At 40.6% G+C, this 15683-nt stretch overlaps 2 protein-coding genes across 2 annotated transcripts; both read right to left on the bottom strand.

Annotated features, from left to right (window-relative positions):
* Positions 1-29: 29 nt before the first annotated feature.
* mrpl18 (mitochondrial ribosomal protein L18) lies at positions 30-3930 on the bottom strand. Its single transcript, XM_030739428.1, has 4 exons — positions 3700-3930; positions 3458-3626; positions 429-663; positions 30-315 (listed from the first exon to the last, which is right to left on the bottom strand). The coding sequence occupies exons 1-4, from the start codon at positions 3785-3787 to the stop codon at positions 238-240; spliced, it is 570 nt and encodes a 189-aa protein (XP_030595288.1). The 5' UTR covers positions 3788-3930; the 3' UTR covers positions 30-237.
* Positions 3931-5709: 1779 nt separating this feature from the next.
* LOC115787262 (V-type proton ATPase 116 kDa subunit a-like) lies at positions 5710-13450 on the bottom strand. Its single transcript, XM_030739860.1, has 20 exons — positions 13303-13450; positions 12200-12318; positions 11985-12063; positions 11754-11902; positions 11548-11643; positions 11394-11455; positions 11189-11315; positions 10991-11073; positions 10807-10900; positions 10427-10639; positions 10176-10326; positions 9915-10054; positions 8958-9115; positions 8664-8873; positions 8315-8528; positions 7729-7839; positions 7550-7642; positions 7345-7465; positions 6972-7143; positions 5710-6560 (listed from the first exon to the last, which is right to left on the bottom strand). The coding sequence occupies exons 2-20, from the start codon at positions 12314-12316 to the stop codon at positions 6467-6469; spliced, it is 2484 nt and encodes an 827-aa protein (XP_030595720.1). The 5' UTR covers positions 12317-12318; positions 13303-13450; the 3' UTR covers positions 5710-6466.
* Positions 13451-15683: the final 2233 nt, after the last annotated feature.

Consider the following 15683-nt stretch of genomic DNA (forward strand, 5'->3'; position numbering starts at 1 on the left):
CACTCTAAATTATTGTATTCAAAACAAAAACTTTATTTTTGGATTAAATAATACACCAGAGGAGAATGACTTGATTCAAAAGATACACAGCACAGGGACAAGCCTTATTCAGTTTCCTAAGTTTGTCACTTAGAGCTGGTGATCTTAATATCAGTACAGTAATAGTTAACAAAAGAGAGTTAATGTGAATACAGAGTAGATTTATGCAAAATAACTGATATGACTAATGACTTAAAGTCAGGTCCCAATATATTTCCTTCTGGGTTCACTGAGAGTGATTCCTCCTGCTTTCATTGCAGCTCTGAAAGACTGAACCTACAAAACAGAAAAGCCAGAGAGAGAGAGAGAAACACGTGAAGCAGACACCTTCAGTGAGTGAAAATGACAGTAACTTTATTTCTCTATCAGTCCCTGCTGCGTATACTCACGCCATCCGAGCGGTATGTCCAGGGAATCGCCCTGTACACCATCCTGGTGATGCCAGCCTGCTGGCAGCGATGTGCCAGTACCTCGCCTACAGCCTGACAGGCTGCCACGCAGTTTGTAGAAGCCAGCTCCTTCTTCACAGCCCACTCTTTGGTCGAACAAGAAAGCACCGGGATAGGCGAGCAGCTGGAGAACACCTGGGCTGTCACATGGTGTTGGCTGCGGGAGAACATCAACCTGAAACAATGAGAGGAGCAAACATGATAAAACACAAGTGGCAGAGGTGTGATAAGAAATGAAACAGAGATAACTGTTCTTTATGCACTCACATTTTTATTATGAAGATGGTAAGTTTGACTGGTTCTATTAAGTTTGTATGAAAGCATTCAGAGCCACTTTAAATCGAATGGGGCGGAACAAATACAGAATATTTATAGTCTAGAATAGTAGTAGTGAATATACAGATGTTTATTACACAATTTCAGTTACAGAAGTTAAACTACATTAAGATGACCAATAGACACCTGTGTGTGTGACACGCTGTGACCCAGTACATTGAGACAACTGCTGTCTGCAGTTCTCTTTTAATTTTGCTGCCAGCAGCTGCGTTTACTTATGCATGTTCTGTTTTATCTGTTTGTGCCATTACATCACCCCTGTTCACCTTGTTTCTTTGAGTGTCTGTGTATTTACAGTACTGTGACAAAAGTATTTGCCTCCTTCATATTTTTTTTTTTCATAGTTCTCATGCTTACATGTTTCAGATCCTCAAACAAATTTTTATATTAGACAAAGACAACCCGAGTAAATAAAAAATGCAATTTCTAAATTATTATTGTTTAATTTATTAAGGGAAAAAAACAATACAATCCAAACCCACCTGGCCCTGTGTGAAAAAGTAATTGGCCTCTAAACCTAATGGCTGGTGTTGCTACTTTTGGCAGCAAGAACTGTAATCAAGCATTTGTGATAACTGGCAGTGAATGTTTGACATCACTGTGGAGGAATTTTGGCCCACACTTCTTTGCAGCATTGTTTTAATTCAGCCACATTGGAGGGTTTTCGAGCATGAACGGCCTGTTTAAGGTCATGCCAAAACATTGCAATTGGATTTGAGTCCTTTGACTAGGCCACTGCAAAACCTTTGTTTTGTTTCGTTTTTTTGGAGGCTTTTTTTTCAGCTATTCAGAGGTGGACTTGCTGGTATGTTTTTGGCTCATTGCCTTGCTGCATAAGCCCACTTAGCTCGAGCTTCAGCGCATGAACTGATAGCCGGACATTCTCAGTCAGGATTCTCTGGTACAGAGCAGAATTCCTGGTTCCATCAATAACAGCAATTCATCCAGGTCCTGAAGCAGCAAAGCAGCTACAGACATCATAGTATGACCACCATGTTTGACTGTTGGTATGATGTTCTTTTTATGAAATGTTTGTTTTACATTAGATTACATTAGACGGGATTAAAACCTTCCAAAAAGCTCAGCTTTTGTGTTCCCATTCCAAAAAGTCTTGGGGAATCATCAAAATGTTTTTAGGCAAATGTGAGATAAGTCTTTGTGATCTTTCTGCACAGCAGCAATCATAAACTCCGACCTTAACCGAGGCAAGTGAGGCCTGCAGTTCTTTATGTGTTGTTCTGGGTTCTTTTGTGATCTCCTGGGTGAATCATCGATGCACTCAGAGTAATTTTAATAAGCCGGCCACTCCTGGGAAGATTCACCACTGTTTTGTCCATTTGTGGATAATGGCTCTCATGTGGTTCCCTGGCCTTACAATTGGCTTTGTAACCCTTCCCAGACTGATGGACATCAGTGACTTTGTTTCTTTAGATCATGGCGTGATGTGTTGCTTTTTTTCGTTTTTATCCTTTGGCCTACTTTACTTTGTCAGACAGGTTCTGTTTAAGTGATTTCTTGATTCAACAGATCTGGCAGTAATCAGGCTAACCGGGTGTGGCTAGTGAAATTGAACTCAGCTTTCCAAAAAATGTGGTTAATTACAGTTAATTCATGACTTAACTGGAGGGGCAACTACTCTTTCACACAAGGCCAGGTAGGTTTGAGTAGCTACTGAAATCACCATTTAAAAACTGCATTTTCTATTTACGCCCATTATAACTGTTTAATATTTAAAAATTGTATGATGAAACAATTGTGAGAAATGTGAAAAAAAAAGAAAAAAAAAATCAAGAAGGGGGCAAATGCTTTTTCACAGCACTATATAGAACTATCGCTTGCCATTAACTTTGTCTTCTGGTTACTGATTGCAACCAAGTGTAAGACTTTTGGGTTGTCTTGTTTGCCATCTTTTGATGCTTTTCCCTCGCACCCTTACAAGTCGTTGCAGTCAGCCACCCTCCCTGAGCCTTGTTCTGCCAGAGGTCTCTTCCTTTCCAAAGAGATCCTCCTTCTCTTTTACTGACACCAAGTGCTTGCTTATAGAGGATTACTGGGCCTATATTAACTTTGTGTTTTTAGATGACTGCTGCCTTGAATTGGCTCTATGCAATTATACAATGAATTAAATTGGACTGATCAGCAAATCTGTGACACAGGGGGTGCAGTGGGTTGCTTGGTTGGTGTTAGCAGAGAGTGACACTCTGCTCATTGTTAATACACAGGCCTGTGAAGAGACTGTCATGATGTCTCAAGAGTATGAGTCTTCACTGGTCCTGGCAAAGTAATGATACTTAGATTGAAGTCATTTTAAATGTGTTTCAGTTTGATAAGGTTGCTGGTTACATTATCAATTACACTAACTTAGTTACTCTGTAACTTTCTAACAGAGTAATGTGTTACATTGTCGTGGTTGTTACTACAAAGTTGGAGGAACCGATTTCAAAATAAAAGCCCTCTGAAAAGTCATATGTGAGCTATTTGTCGTCTGAATTTAGACTGCCATTATTAGGAACCTCCTGTTTCCACAGACTAATTTCACTAGATCAACAGGATACACCCTCACAGCGTTACTCAGTCGGTATGAAGTCAGTCTGATTTTGGATTTGAAAGTAAAAGACTAAACCAGTACAGACCTGTGGTAGAACTCCTGGTGAGGCCAGGTTGTCTTCCAGCCCCGGTCCTTCACTGCTAGAGCCATCTGCTCCAGGTTCCGGGGGTTTCTGTTCACAAAGGTCGGGTTCACGGCTTCATTTTCAGACGCGCTGGGCTCCGGTTGAGAGGCTGCTTGACTCAGACACCGAGCTGCGTGAGACAAAGGCTGCTCAGTTTTTTGTGACTCCAGAGAAAAAGTCTAACGGACTCTAGCGTTACTTACCTGTGAGGTTTGAAAGCACAGTTGACCGACAGCATTGCATTTGACCTAAAAGCAGCCGCACGCTGCGACTGACTTCGCTCAGAGCCATCTCCTCCCGAGCAGTGCTCACCTCACAAACTCAAACAAAAGTCCAATCAGCGTGCTACCATCAGGTAAGACGCTATGCCGTCAAAATATATGCAAACACACTATTTACAAAAAAGAAAATGCACCTACATGAGGAGTCCCAGCTTTGACATTCCGGTAATATCCGGCACACTTTGTGCTACTTGGGAAACAGCACCGATGGGAACCAACGATGGCGTTAAGGTTCCGTTTACATGTCTCCCTTTCATCAAGTACTGCAAGTTACTTTTTAATTGTACCACAATTATCAGGACACCAGTGATTTTGCAGATTAAGATTTTACCTGCAAAAATATAATGAATTATCTGTTAAACAAGAACAACTAATAATATATAATTACTGGTGTTTCTGGTCACATGACTGTTAACATGTATAAAACAGTCAAATGTGTGCTGTACAGTAGCATACGATTATTTATTTATTTAATGTCGGACTACTTTTGTGTGATGCTCCGTTGTTACATTGTTGTATTTACTTCTTATACACTAAATTTCTTTTTATGTTGCAAGGAAAATGGGAAACAAGCTTGAAAAGTAAATGTGTCTCACCACCTCTCTAGTCGTTTCTTTAAGTAGTCTTCAGAAATAGTTCTCCAGGTCTCTTAAGGACATCCAAAGCTCTTCTTTGGATGTTGGCTGCTTTCAGTTCTGTGTTTTTTTGTTTTTTTTTTCGTCAAGATGATCCCAGGATGCTTCAGGAATGTTAAGCTCCAAGTTCTAGTAAGGCCCATCCATGACTGATAGTGTTTCATTGTGTTTTTCTAACCAGGTATGCTTTGACTGCATTGGCAGTGTGTTTGAGCATTATCATGCTTTTAAAAATGAAGCCATTACCATTCACACTTTCTAGATGGCGTTGCAAAGTGGATCAAAACCTTCTCTTGATTCTTTTTCTAAGTCCATCAATTTTGACAAGCTCCCCAAAACCACTGGTTGAAATGCAGCCCCAAACCATGACCGAGTTTTACAGATGGGTGTAGCGACTCACTGTTGTACCTCTCTCATGATCCCTATACATACATACCGATGAAAATTTGAACCAAAAATATCAAATTTGGATTCTTCACTCCGTAAGACCTGTTTCAACTAGTTTTCAGTCTAGTTCTTGTATTGTTTTGTTTACCTCAGCCTCACCCTGTCTCCGTACCCCTTCCTTAAGAACTGCTTCTTGGCAGCCGCCCTTCCACTGAGACCATTTCTGATGAGGCTTCAGTGAACAGATGCATCTCTCAGGTCCTGTTTCAGGTCTTTGCTGGATTGTCTCCTATTTCTCAAGGACATGACTGTCAGAAATTTCACCTGCAAGAGAGTTTGTTTTGCTTAGTCCTGCCACCTCTTTTGTCCTCCACTTGTCCAGTTTCCTCAGTTTTTTAAGGACACACTGCACACCATGCCAAGATATGTGGTTTTAACCAACAGCTTATTCAGAATCACCTTGTTGATGCAAAAATACTATTTGTCTGTGAAACTGTTATTTTTGGCTTTTTTTTTTTTCTTTTGTGTGTGTATACAAATAAAGAAATGAAAATAACACGGTTTATGTTGTTTTTTCTTTTTTGGTGACAGGCTGCTAGTTTAAAAAAAAAAAGTGCCCAAAGATAGAATTTAAAACTGGATCTTGGCTTATTTTGTTTAATGTGCAGAAACAATCCTGGTTGATATCTTGAGTTAGGAGCCTTTTTTGTGCAAGAATGATTCACAGGTCAGTGTTAAGTGGTATAAAAAAACAAAGGACACATTTCTCTCAAAGTGGTCAGGTACAAGAAGTGGACTAAAAATGAAGCAGAAAGTCTGGCTCCTTGGACTTTTGCACATTATTTTCATCAGTGATAACATCACAAAGTACTAATGTAACATCATAGCAACAGATAAATACTTCACAAAATAAAACTCAAATACTATTTAATTTCAGTTGAAAACTGCAATTTTACAGTGTAAACAAGGTGGGGGAAAAAAAATCATGCCATTGCAGTGTATTGTAAAGTGCTGCAATAACAACAGAAGGTACGATCTGTCCATAACACATAATGCATAAACAAACAGTCCTAGTAAGGCACCAGAGAAAAATGCAGCTATCAATAAATACTTGTGGTGTGGTGTTCCTGGAAGACGTGGCAATAGAGGAAAGCATCTTTGGCTCATAAAAATCACTCAGATCATCATTTGAAGAATTCTAGGACTGGTTTACACGTCAATATGTCAGGCTAAAAAAATTAAACATTCCCTTAAGCTGCAGAACAAACCCATTAATTAGTGTACTTTCCCTTTTGACAATTGATGCTTATAATAAATGCTGACAGAGTGAAAAGTACATGATACCTGATTATTTCTAAACTACTGAAAGAGTAATTAGAAAGCAGTTCATTAACACTTCGGGGGAAAAAAAGGCATGGGGATACAAAACATGCTTCATATATGATATAGTGGTAAATTCATAAATATACTGTATAGGGAGTCATTCTACTGATGCAAAAATTACAGCATATCATTCATCATTCGCTGATCATTGTGCAAGTTAATTAAACCGTTTCATAGCCAAAGCTAACAAAAATCTGAGTACCGTTTATTAAGACAGGGTCGTTTTGATTCATAGACACACACAAATTAACTTGTCTGGGAACCCGGAATAATCAGCTGGCTGATCATATAGGGTTTGATGCATTTATTATAGATGAGAAGGCGAAAGGGCTGAGTTTGTAGCCATCTCCACTGTAGAACTTGTTCTGAAACTCCACCCTGTGAAAGAGACAAGTGTAAGTCAATCTTACTCTTATTCTACAGTGGACATTTTTTTTTTTTTTTTTGCACCACCATCCCAACAACTGCATTTATGCTACATAAAAGCCAACTCTGCATGTAGGGTACATGCCAGAAGCTGCTGCAGAGTGTGCTGAGCACAGTCATTACATCTACTGCATCTGTCACATGATAGCTGTAATGTGTACACTAGCACGAAAAAAGGGAAAAAAAACATGACCTTTGTGAGGTTAGGACCGCTGGCTTAAATGCACAGCCACATAAAATCTGAAACATACCCTGAAATTAAGAATAAATTTGAAAGAAGTGGTTCTGGAGCTTCCTTTTTATAATATCTTAGTTAAGAAAAGGTATTTTTCCCTTTTGTCTCCCCCCTCCTGTCATTCTCACCAGTGCAGACGGAGCGCGTGCAAGAAAGCTGAGAGCCCCTCCATAACCAGAAGGATGGAGATGGTCAACACCGCAAAGAAGGCAAAAATCACAAATAGGACTACAGCTCCCACGTAACCCTGCCACGTCAGCGCCTTACGCATGACCATCTCCCACAGCACCTCTGACAGCTCTGTGGAGACACAAATGAGTCACAGTTAGAGAACTAGAACTGCTTGGAAGAAACACGAGTGTGTATAACCAACTAAAAAAAAAACAAAAAACACTATGAGTAAGTTTGGTTTAATAGAGGAAGTCTTGTGCGTGTGCACCATGTGAGTATGAAGACTTGCATTGTGTTTGTGTGTGTCCGCGTGTGTGCTGTGCCACTAACGTGCATGTGCCAGGCTGAGAGCCCAGAGTCGGAGGTAGGAGGCTGTGTTGGAAATGCAGCCCAAGCAGTACTCTATGGTGTGGATGGCTTGATGCATGAACACATTTGCAACATCAAACTCCTACAGACAGCACAAAAAAAAAAAAAGACAAAGTTAATTTATGACCACATTTAACAAATCTACTTACCTTAGGTTCATGCTTACCTCTTCTGCTGCAGCTCTTCCTTCTACCTCCCCCTGTTGAAAATTGATGGCGCTTTCGTCAGCCACCAGGGGACGTCTGTCTTCATCCTGATGCTGCAGAGAATTAAAGATCAGGCAGTCAGAAATTGCAGCTGCATTAAAAAAATTTTTTTTTTAAATTCAGCCAAACACAGACTCACTACTTGATGTCGTCTTTTCCTGAATATGATGTATTCATACAGGGGCTTCCCAAGGAGGAGGACTGGGACAGAACACAGAGCCAGCACCACCAGGACCTTCTGCACTATACCCTACACAGTAAGAGTTACAGAAAAGGGGATTCATCTCATGTGACCATTAATTTATTCAACTCAGGGCCTGCAGGAAATGATCCATTTTTGTTTTTTTTTAAAGTAGAAACAACTACATTACTGTTGCTTGATAATGCAGTTAAAGTACTGATTGGTGTATTTGGAAAGTCCCTTATTGTGTTCATGTGCTTGTAATAGATGTGGCATCTGAGGTTTGAGAACCATCTGCCAAAGCAGTGCTGCATTTACATGCTACACGGTCAGAAAATACAAACCAGAGTACAAAAACAACCACTGAAAAAAGTAACCACAACTCTAATGTTCAGTGTGGCTGATTGTCACGAGCAGGTTTCTTTAACGTGACTGTCATATTGTACTAATAAACCAAAAGAAATCCAGATTGTTCCTGGAAGCCGCGAAGATGCACAAATCAAACCCTGATATGTTTAGTGAAGCATGCAAATCCTGCACACACCTGTCCTTGATAAAGAGGAGGGTTTTCAGCATTTTCTGTGAAGAGGAACATGTCTATGAAGTGGATAAGTATACTGGGAGCGCTTCTGGACTGGACAGAAGTGTAGGCAATCCACTTGTAGACCACCATGAACACCAGGTAGCCAAACAGACACAGCATGAAGAAGAGCTCTGGGATCAGCACAAAGAGCACACTGCTGTACTTGCGAAAGTGCCTGGAGGGGAAAAAACAACAACAACATGGGAAACAAAGATAAGAACACGAAGTGAAGGTGGTGCAGAGCAAGTCTGGAACATGCAAAACAGGTGTGCACATAATATATAAGCAACAGAGGGCAAGCATTATTTACCAGTAGTTGAAGAATGACAAGCAGACTCCGAAAGTCATGTGAATAATACCAATGATGACTGACATCTTCATTTTGTATGAGTTTAGGAAACTTAGTTTGTTGTTCGCCATCCCCCAGACGGGGTCAATGCCAAATGGGTAGGGGCTTGTGTAAACACCAGGTACAACAGGATCCATGGACAAGTACTGGCTCCCTGCCAGCACTGATGAACTGAAAGAGATCACACGAAGGCAAAGAAAGCATGTAGAAACTAGAGTAAAAAGCAAATCATTTTACTTAGGAAAATCTTCTTACTTCCATATGTTTTTTTCAAACATTGGGCCGACATGCCAGGCTGAGCTGAAGGTAGTGAGGCCTTTGCTGAAGCACTCGTTGTAAATGGCTCCGGTGTAGATGGAGAACAGACCCATCAGCAGAATCAGATACCTTCCTCCAAACATCATCCTCCAGATCTGACACACACACACACACACACACACACACACACACACACACACACACACACACACACACACACACACACACACACACACAGAGCATACATTTTAGTAGTCAAGGACATGTAAGCAACATATGTTCCCATCCAGGTACTGTCTTCTTCCAGGGATGTCCCGCGGCTGCAGCTATTAAACAGCATGGCTCCGTAGCAGAAGAATTTGAAGAGATGTTGCACACTGATAAACATGGTCCAGTCCCAACTTTTTTTGTGATGTGTTGCTGTTATCAAATTCAAAATGACCTTAATTTTTTCTCATAATGGTACATTTTCTTGGTTCACACATTTTACATGATTTTTATGCCCTGTTACAAATAAAATATGAGTTTATGAGGTTTGCAAATCATTGGATTTTGTTCTGATTATTTTCAACAAATTTCATATCTGTGCAACCTGTAGTGCAACCAACAGACTCAAGTTGGAGGCGTGTTTGTTGCATCCAACTTTCAAACCATATGCTGAGATTAAAAGATACTCTTGGATTCCTCACTGCACATTACTTTTGGATTTTACGGAAAGCTGTGAAACAGGAAGTGAGTATAGAGAACAGATCACGTGGTGCAGAGGAAATTAGGCTTTGGAAATTCATACCGAAAATTTTAACTGCAATCTGTCATATTATGGATACTGGAATGTCTGAAATGAAGTATATTGTTCTATTCTTTGTTTACTGGTTTTCACGGAGCTGACTGAATGGGATGAAATAGAATAACAGTGAAGTTGGCCTTAAATATTGAGTGTCTCTTCTAAATTACCTCATTGTTGTTGTTTCTGAGTTTGGGATCCTTCTCCTCGAGGATCATCCAGAGAGCAGCCAGAGCCATCAGTAAGCCATGACCCACGTCACCAAACATCACCGCAAACAGGAAGGGGAACGTAATTATGGTGAACAGTGCTGCAGATGAAAAGAGAAAAGACTTACCCAAAGAAAAAAAATATGTGCACGACTTCACTTTGAACAAATTTTTAATGCTCAACATTCAAAAGGAAATAAACTATGTGGTGTGGTGACATACCTGGATTGACTTCACGGTAGCTGGCCACACCGTAGGCATCAACAATGTTCTGGAAACCTTCTGTGAAGGAGTTGAGGGGAAACAGAGTAGGTGGAGGGCTAGAGGAAGGCAAGCGGTTGTAGAAAGAGTCAACACTGCTGCCGCTTTTCCTCTGAGGACAGAGAAGAGAGTGGGATAAAAACGGAGAGCAAAATTAGGCTATTTACTCATCTGTGGTTTTTTACAGCATTTCTGCTGATCTCTCGTCTCACCCCTCCCTCTCTCAGCGCACTCTGCAGTTCAGGCAGCTTGGCAGTGGGACACCACGCCTCAGCGATCAGGCATTTTTCAGTGACAGAGGGGCTGCAGAGATTCAGGACCGCCTGGATCGCCTTGCATTTCTGGACTCGCACCTTCCACTGGGGCAGAACGGCCACCGCCCTCATCAGCAGCTGCTGCAGGAAGTTTTCGGTCTGTGACAACACCTGAAGTCACAAAGGGAAATGAAAGAGAGGTGTAGTAAGTGTTTTAGAAGTACTGTAATATACTACCCTAAACAGAAATGATAAAATCAGATGTTACAGTGATCTTTTTAATATTTTGATACTAATAGTATCAATGTAGCACCAAATACTAGAAGAGAAGCACTCACTGATTTGATGTCCTCAATTCTCGCTTGAAGTCCCTGAAGAACCTCTTCTCTCTCAGCGGAGCTCTCGGGGTATGCAAATGTCACAGTGCGGAAGCTGCAAAGAGGGAAAATCCAAACAAATCCAGGCTCAACATACAACAGCGTGCAGTTTCAGAACGCTAAAAATAAAACAAAGTCTCCTCACCAATCACAGATCTTCTTGACTTTCTGCCCAATCTGGTCTCCCCAGTAGGAAATGAGGAACACGGTCCATTGCACCATTTCCCCCTGAAAATGTAGAAAGAGCAAACCTCTGTGGTAAAACACCTGGAATGAAACCCACAACATGTGGCAAATTAAAAACTCTCTCTACAATCCCTTCTCTCTTTCTCTGAGCTCCTACCGTGTCCGGGTGCTCAAGTCGATCCTCCATCTCTGTAAAATCCACGATAATGTAACCACGACACGCCCGCCATAACAGTCGTTCAAAGGATGGGACCTTCCAGGGATGGACCACTCCTGCCACAAAACTGAGGAAGAGGAGGTGCGGTGAAAAATGTGTTATCATAAAACATAAAACCTTTTGCATTGTGGCAAATGAGACCTACCTGAGGCGGACATCTTGGCGGTTATCAAACAGACCTTGGCTCTCCACTGCAGCTGGTGGTACCTGTGAGAATAAGACAAAGGGGAACGTTTTTTTTTATTTTTCTGCAGGACAAAAATGACAGAAGATCATGCAGAAAAGGAGTTTTTCACCACGTGTGACGCTGTGAGAGAGTGAGTTCTGGTCAGGACTCCTTGGTACTGAGAGAGCTGCGTCAGCTGAGCCCTAAGGCTGTCTCTGTTCCTGGACACCTATTGGGAAACGGGCACAATTTCCCAACAACCTAAAGAGTTCATCCTTCTCTCATGGTGCACTTATCAAAAAACAAAAGCCCCCTCTCAGCCTCAGTTTCAGCACTCACCTCTTTGAGCTCTCTGGCGAGCCGCTCGCTTTCCTCCTCTATGGTGATGAGTTCACGGGGCTGAGGGGCTGAAGGTGTGGGACACGGCGGAGGGAGTGGACCCTTCAAGGGTGGTGATAGGGAGCGAATGATCTCCTGCTCCAGGAAGTCTGGAGGGCAGAAAGGACAGATGACAAATTATGGAAAAAGTAGTGTTAAATGGAAAGAGGAGCAGAATGAGTCAGTACTCACGGAAAGTTTTTTCGAGATCCTCGCATCTTCTGACTTCGCTGACAAACTTCCTCTGAAAGGCGTTCACACTGGGATTTAACTGAAACCAGAGAGCAAAGAATAAGGGCATTGATGATGACTACATGACTTAAGTTAAAACCCATGATTTAATTTGTTGCAGGGGACTAGTAGAATTGCACCAAGGAAAAAAAAAAAAAAGGGTTTAATGAACTCACGTCTCTGAACTCAACCAGGCCCAACTCTCCCAGCTCACTGACACAATTATAGGCCGAGCCGGACTGAAGAAAGAGCTGCACCAGGCACACCTCCTCGCTGCGAAATATGGAGCCCATAGCTGCTTGTACAACACCAAGGAAACAAGTTCACATACACATTTTCCTCTAAATATCCAACAGCTGAGCCAAACTACTGCAGTGCATGGTGGAATACATTTGCAAAAATGAGGAGGGAGAGGCTGATATGGGTTAACAGATGGCATCTATTTTAAGTTAGGGCGATAAAAGCCACTCAGTGCAGATGTTTGTAAGTGGAAACTAAAAAAAGAGGAAGCACCAGGTTCTCTTGACAGATGATCAGGTGGGGTTTCCACTATTGCGCAGACAAGTTTCTACCATTACTAACACAGAGACTTGTTTTTTCCCCCTCAGTTAAATAAAACAATCAAACATACAAAAGAAATATTGCTATATACTGAAAAGGCACCCATGAAGCTTAGAACACTGCATTATTTTTGTGGTCATTTCTTTAGACTGTGGTTTGTGTTACCGCACTATAATCTGAGTAACCTCACTGAAATGAATGAGCAGGAGTGAGAAATGCATTTAATCTAAGAGTTTCTTTATAAACCGAGCAGTCTAAGTGTCATAATGGTGGGATTTGTATGTGGACAGCAGCTGTGGCAGTCTGCTCTGCATAGGGGTAACTAATAAACAGAGACGTAAGAGCGCTTACAGAATGAAGGGAGCATTGCTTTAGATTATAACTATAAACGGACTCAAGCGTAGTGCGTCTGACCTCGGCTCTTTCCCCTCGATCTATTGACTACTGTCTCGGTCTCCCAGCTTTTGTAGCCTGGGGCAAAGTTTCTTTTTCTCTGTTAACACGCAAAGCCGGTAAAAGAAAAATCGAAACATTACTAAACATAACTAAAAAACAAACAAACAAACAAACAAAAAACATTTCACGCATATAAAGCTTGCTTAATTAAGAAAACTAGAGGAAGGTTTTGATTTAGTCTAGGTTATGACTAGGGAGGTCAATCCACCTCCTAAAAAGGACAAAATGAGCACAAATTCGAGCTAAATGTTAGATACCTCACCTGTGCGCCTCTTTAATTCCGCTGGAGTCCGACCTGAGGGTGTCAGGGGGTCTGGTACCGGGGAGGACGGCCTGACCCGAGACTGCTAACCGGGACAAAGCAGACGTGTTTGGGAGACTTGGGGAGAAGTTGTCTGGCTTCGCACTTCCTGTTTGTGAGAGTCACGTTACTGCGAGAGGCACGTGATAGTTAACGTTTGAATCTCGCTCGACCGCGAGAGGGCAAGATTTGCGGTAACGAGTCAGTAAATGATTAGTTATCGTTATTATTTATTTATTTAGTCTGAGAGGATGGCATAAGTTTTTTACTAATAATCCACGCTTTCATAATACAGTAAAGCACATATGTTGCACTTGGTTTGGCTGTGCAACGTCTTATGGAGTGCGCAGTCACGTGCGTTTGATAAACCCAGATATATTCTTTTTTTTTTTTTTCTCCTAAACTTTATTCACCATATACAAACACAGGGCACGGGAACTCTTTTTTTGGAATGGGATATCTCCAGAAAATACATGGTAATGTTAATGACAGCAATCAAACTAAAAGTCCCCTGTAAATCTAGTTTAACCAGTTTAAAACAGTCTGCTGCGTTACAGTTGCTTTGGAAATAGTTCCCCTTTTATTAGTTTCATTATTATTCAGCAAATGTTCATAAGAAAGAATTTCTTAGAAATGTTCGCAACAAAAGGAGCAGTTATCGCTGGGAACTTGTTCTTGTTTTTAATGACTGTAAATATCTGGCATTTTATTTACTATTTGTTTTATTTTGTAACTGAAATTTTGCTGTTTTTTGAAAGCAGGTCTTTCTTGCTAACGAGACACTGAGTGTCAATGGGACTACCCGTATAAATAAAGGTAAAATTTAAAAAACAAATAAAATTCAGATTCCAGGATAAAAAGGATTGGCTTGACTCAGATCCAAGAAGAATTGTAGATTTAAACAAGTTGGGAAGGACTTTCAGAGCCTTTTCTAAACTTCAGACTTCAAGCTCATCAATTAAAACAACTGACATAAGTACAAGTTATTCAGATGTGTCATCACGCTACGGTCTAGATTGAAGAAGAGTCAAACTTTCACCCTCAGATGAGAGGAAATTGGTTAGGATGTTCAGGAACAACCCAGGAACCATTAAGGCTCAAAGCCTGCCATGAACTGGAAACTGCTGGAACACCAGTGTCAGTGTCCATATTGTTTCATATTGCCGTGGACTGAGAGGTTGCCGACCAAGAAAGAAGCCCCTGCTCTAAAATCAGGACCACCTCAAAATTCTTCAACTTCAAATCAACAGCTTGACAGTTAAAACATGGACACAACTGGGTGTTCCAACAGGGCAATGATCCCAAACACACACCGAAACTGGTTTTGAAATGGATAAAGCTAAAGTCTAAACTAGACTAAAACAGAGAGGTGATCGAGCTTTTGCAGCAGCAGCACCAAAGCTATGGAACGATCTACCTCTCCATATCCGCACAGCTCAGACGATACACACATTTAAATCTCTATTAAAAACACATTTCTTTTCCTTGGCATTTGGCTGCAGTGCTACCTCCTTTTAGATGATTGTTTTATGGTATTTTATGGTACTTGTTTTAAACGTTTTAATTTTTAATTTTCTTATGTTATTTATTGTTCTTAATGTTTTTATTTATTTATTTTTATTTTATTATTTTATTTATTTATTTATATATTTTTATTTTTATTTAGTATAGTCCTTGGGGTTACAGATCTTGTACAGCACTTTGGTCAACGTCGTTGTTTTAAATGTGCTTTATAAATAAACTTGACTTGACTTGACTTAAAGCAGACTAATATTAAGCTTCTGGTACAGCCTTCCCAAAGCCCCCACTTCAGTCCTATTTTAAATTTGTGGACTATGCTTAAGAGCCAGATCCATACTAGAAAACCAACCAGTTTAAATAAACTCTACCAAGGCTGCCAAGAAGATTGGGATAATTCTGGATATTTGACCAGACACTTGATGACTACCAAAAGCATCTGGTAGAGGTGAAACTTACCAAGATATTAGTGGGGATGTATTTATATATTTAACCTTGTGTGTATACTTTTGAGACTGTGTGGATAAGAGAAAATCCAAAATAAATTCAAACTTGTGCACCAAATTCATTTGTCATTAAAGATGTATACTGTACATTCATTCCACCCTGGAAAAAGAACAAAGAAATCATTAAACAAAAAACAAAAAAATAAAATCAAATTAGCATGAAATTCACGAGTCGATGTAACCTTTGACAACTGTACTAAAATAAAAAAAGATGGAAACTAAAATTATTTAGCAGATGAGTAAATCTTGCAGTCAAACCCATATTTCCTTGTGTATGAGAAAGCTCAAATAGCAAGAAAGCAGTAAGTAAAATGCATT

The sequence above is a fragment of the Archocentrus centrarchus genome, chromosome 10 (assembly GCF_007364275.1).
Source record: "Archocentrus centrarchus isolate MPI-CPG fArcCen1 chromosome 10, fArcCen1, whole genome shotgun sequence".
NCBI classification, from domain to species: Eukaryota; Metazoa; Chordata; class Actinopteri; order Cichliformes; family Cichlidae; genus Archocentrus; species Archocentrus centrarchus.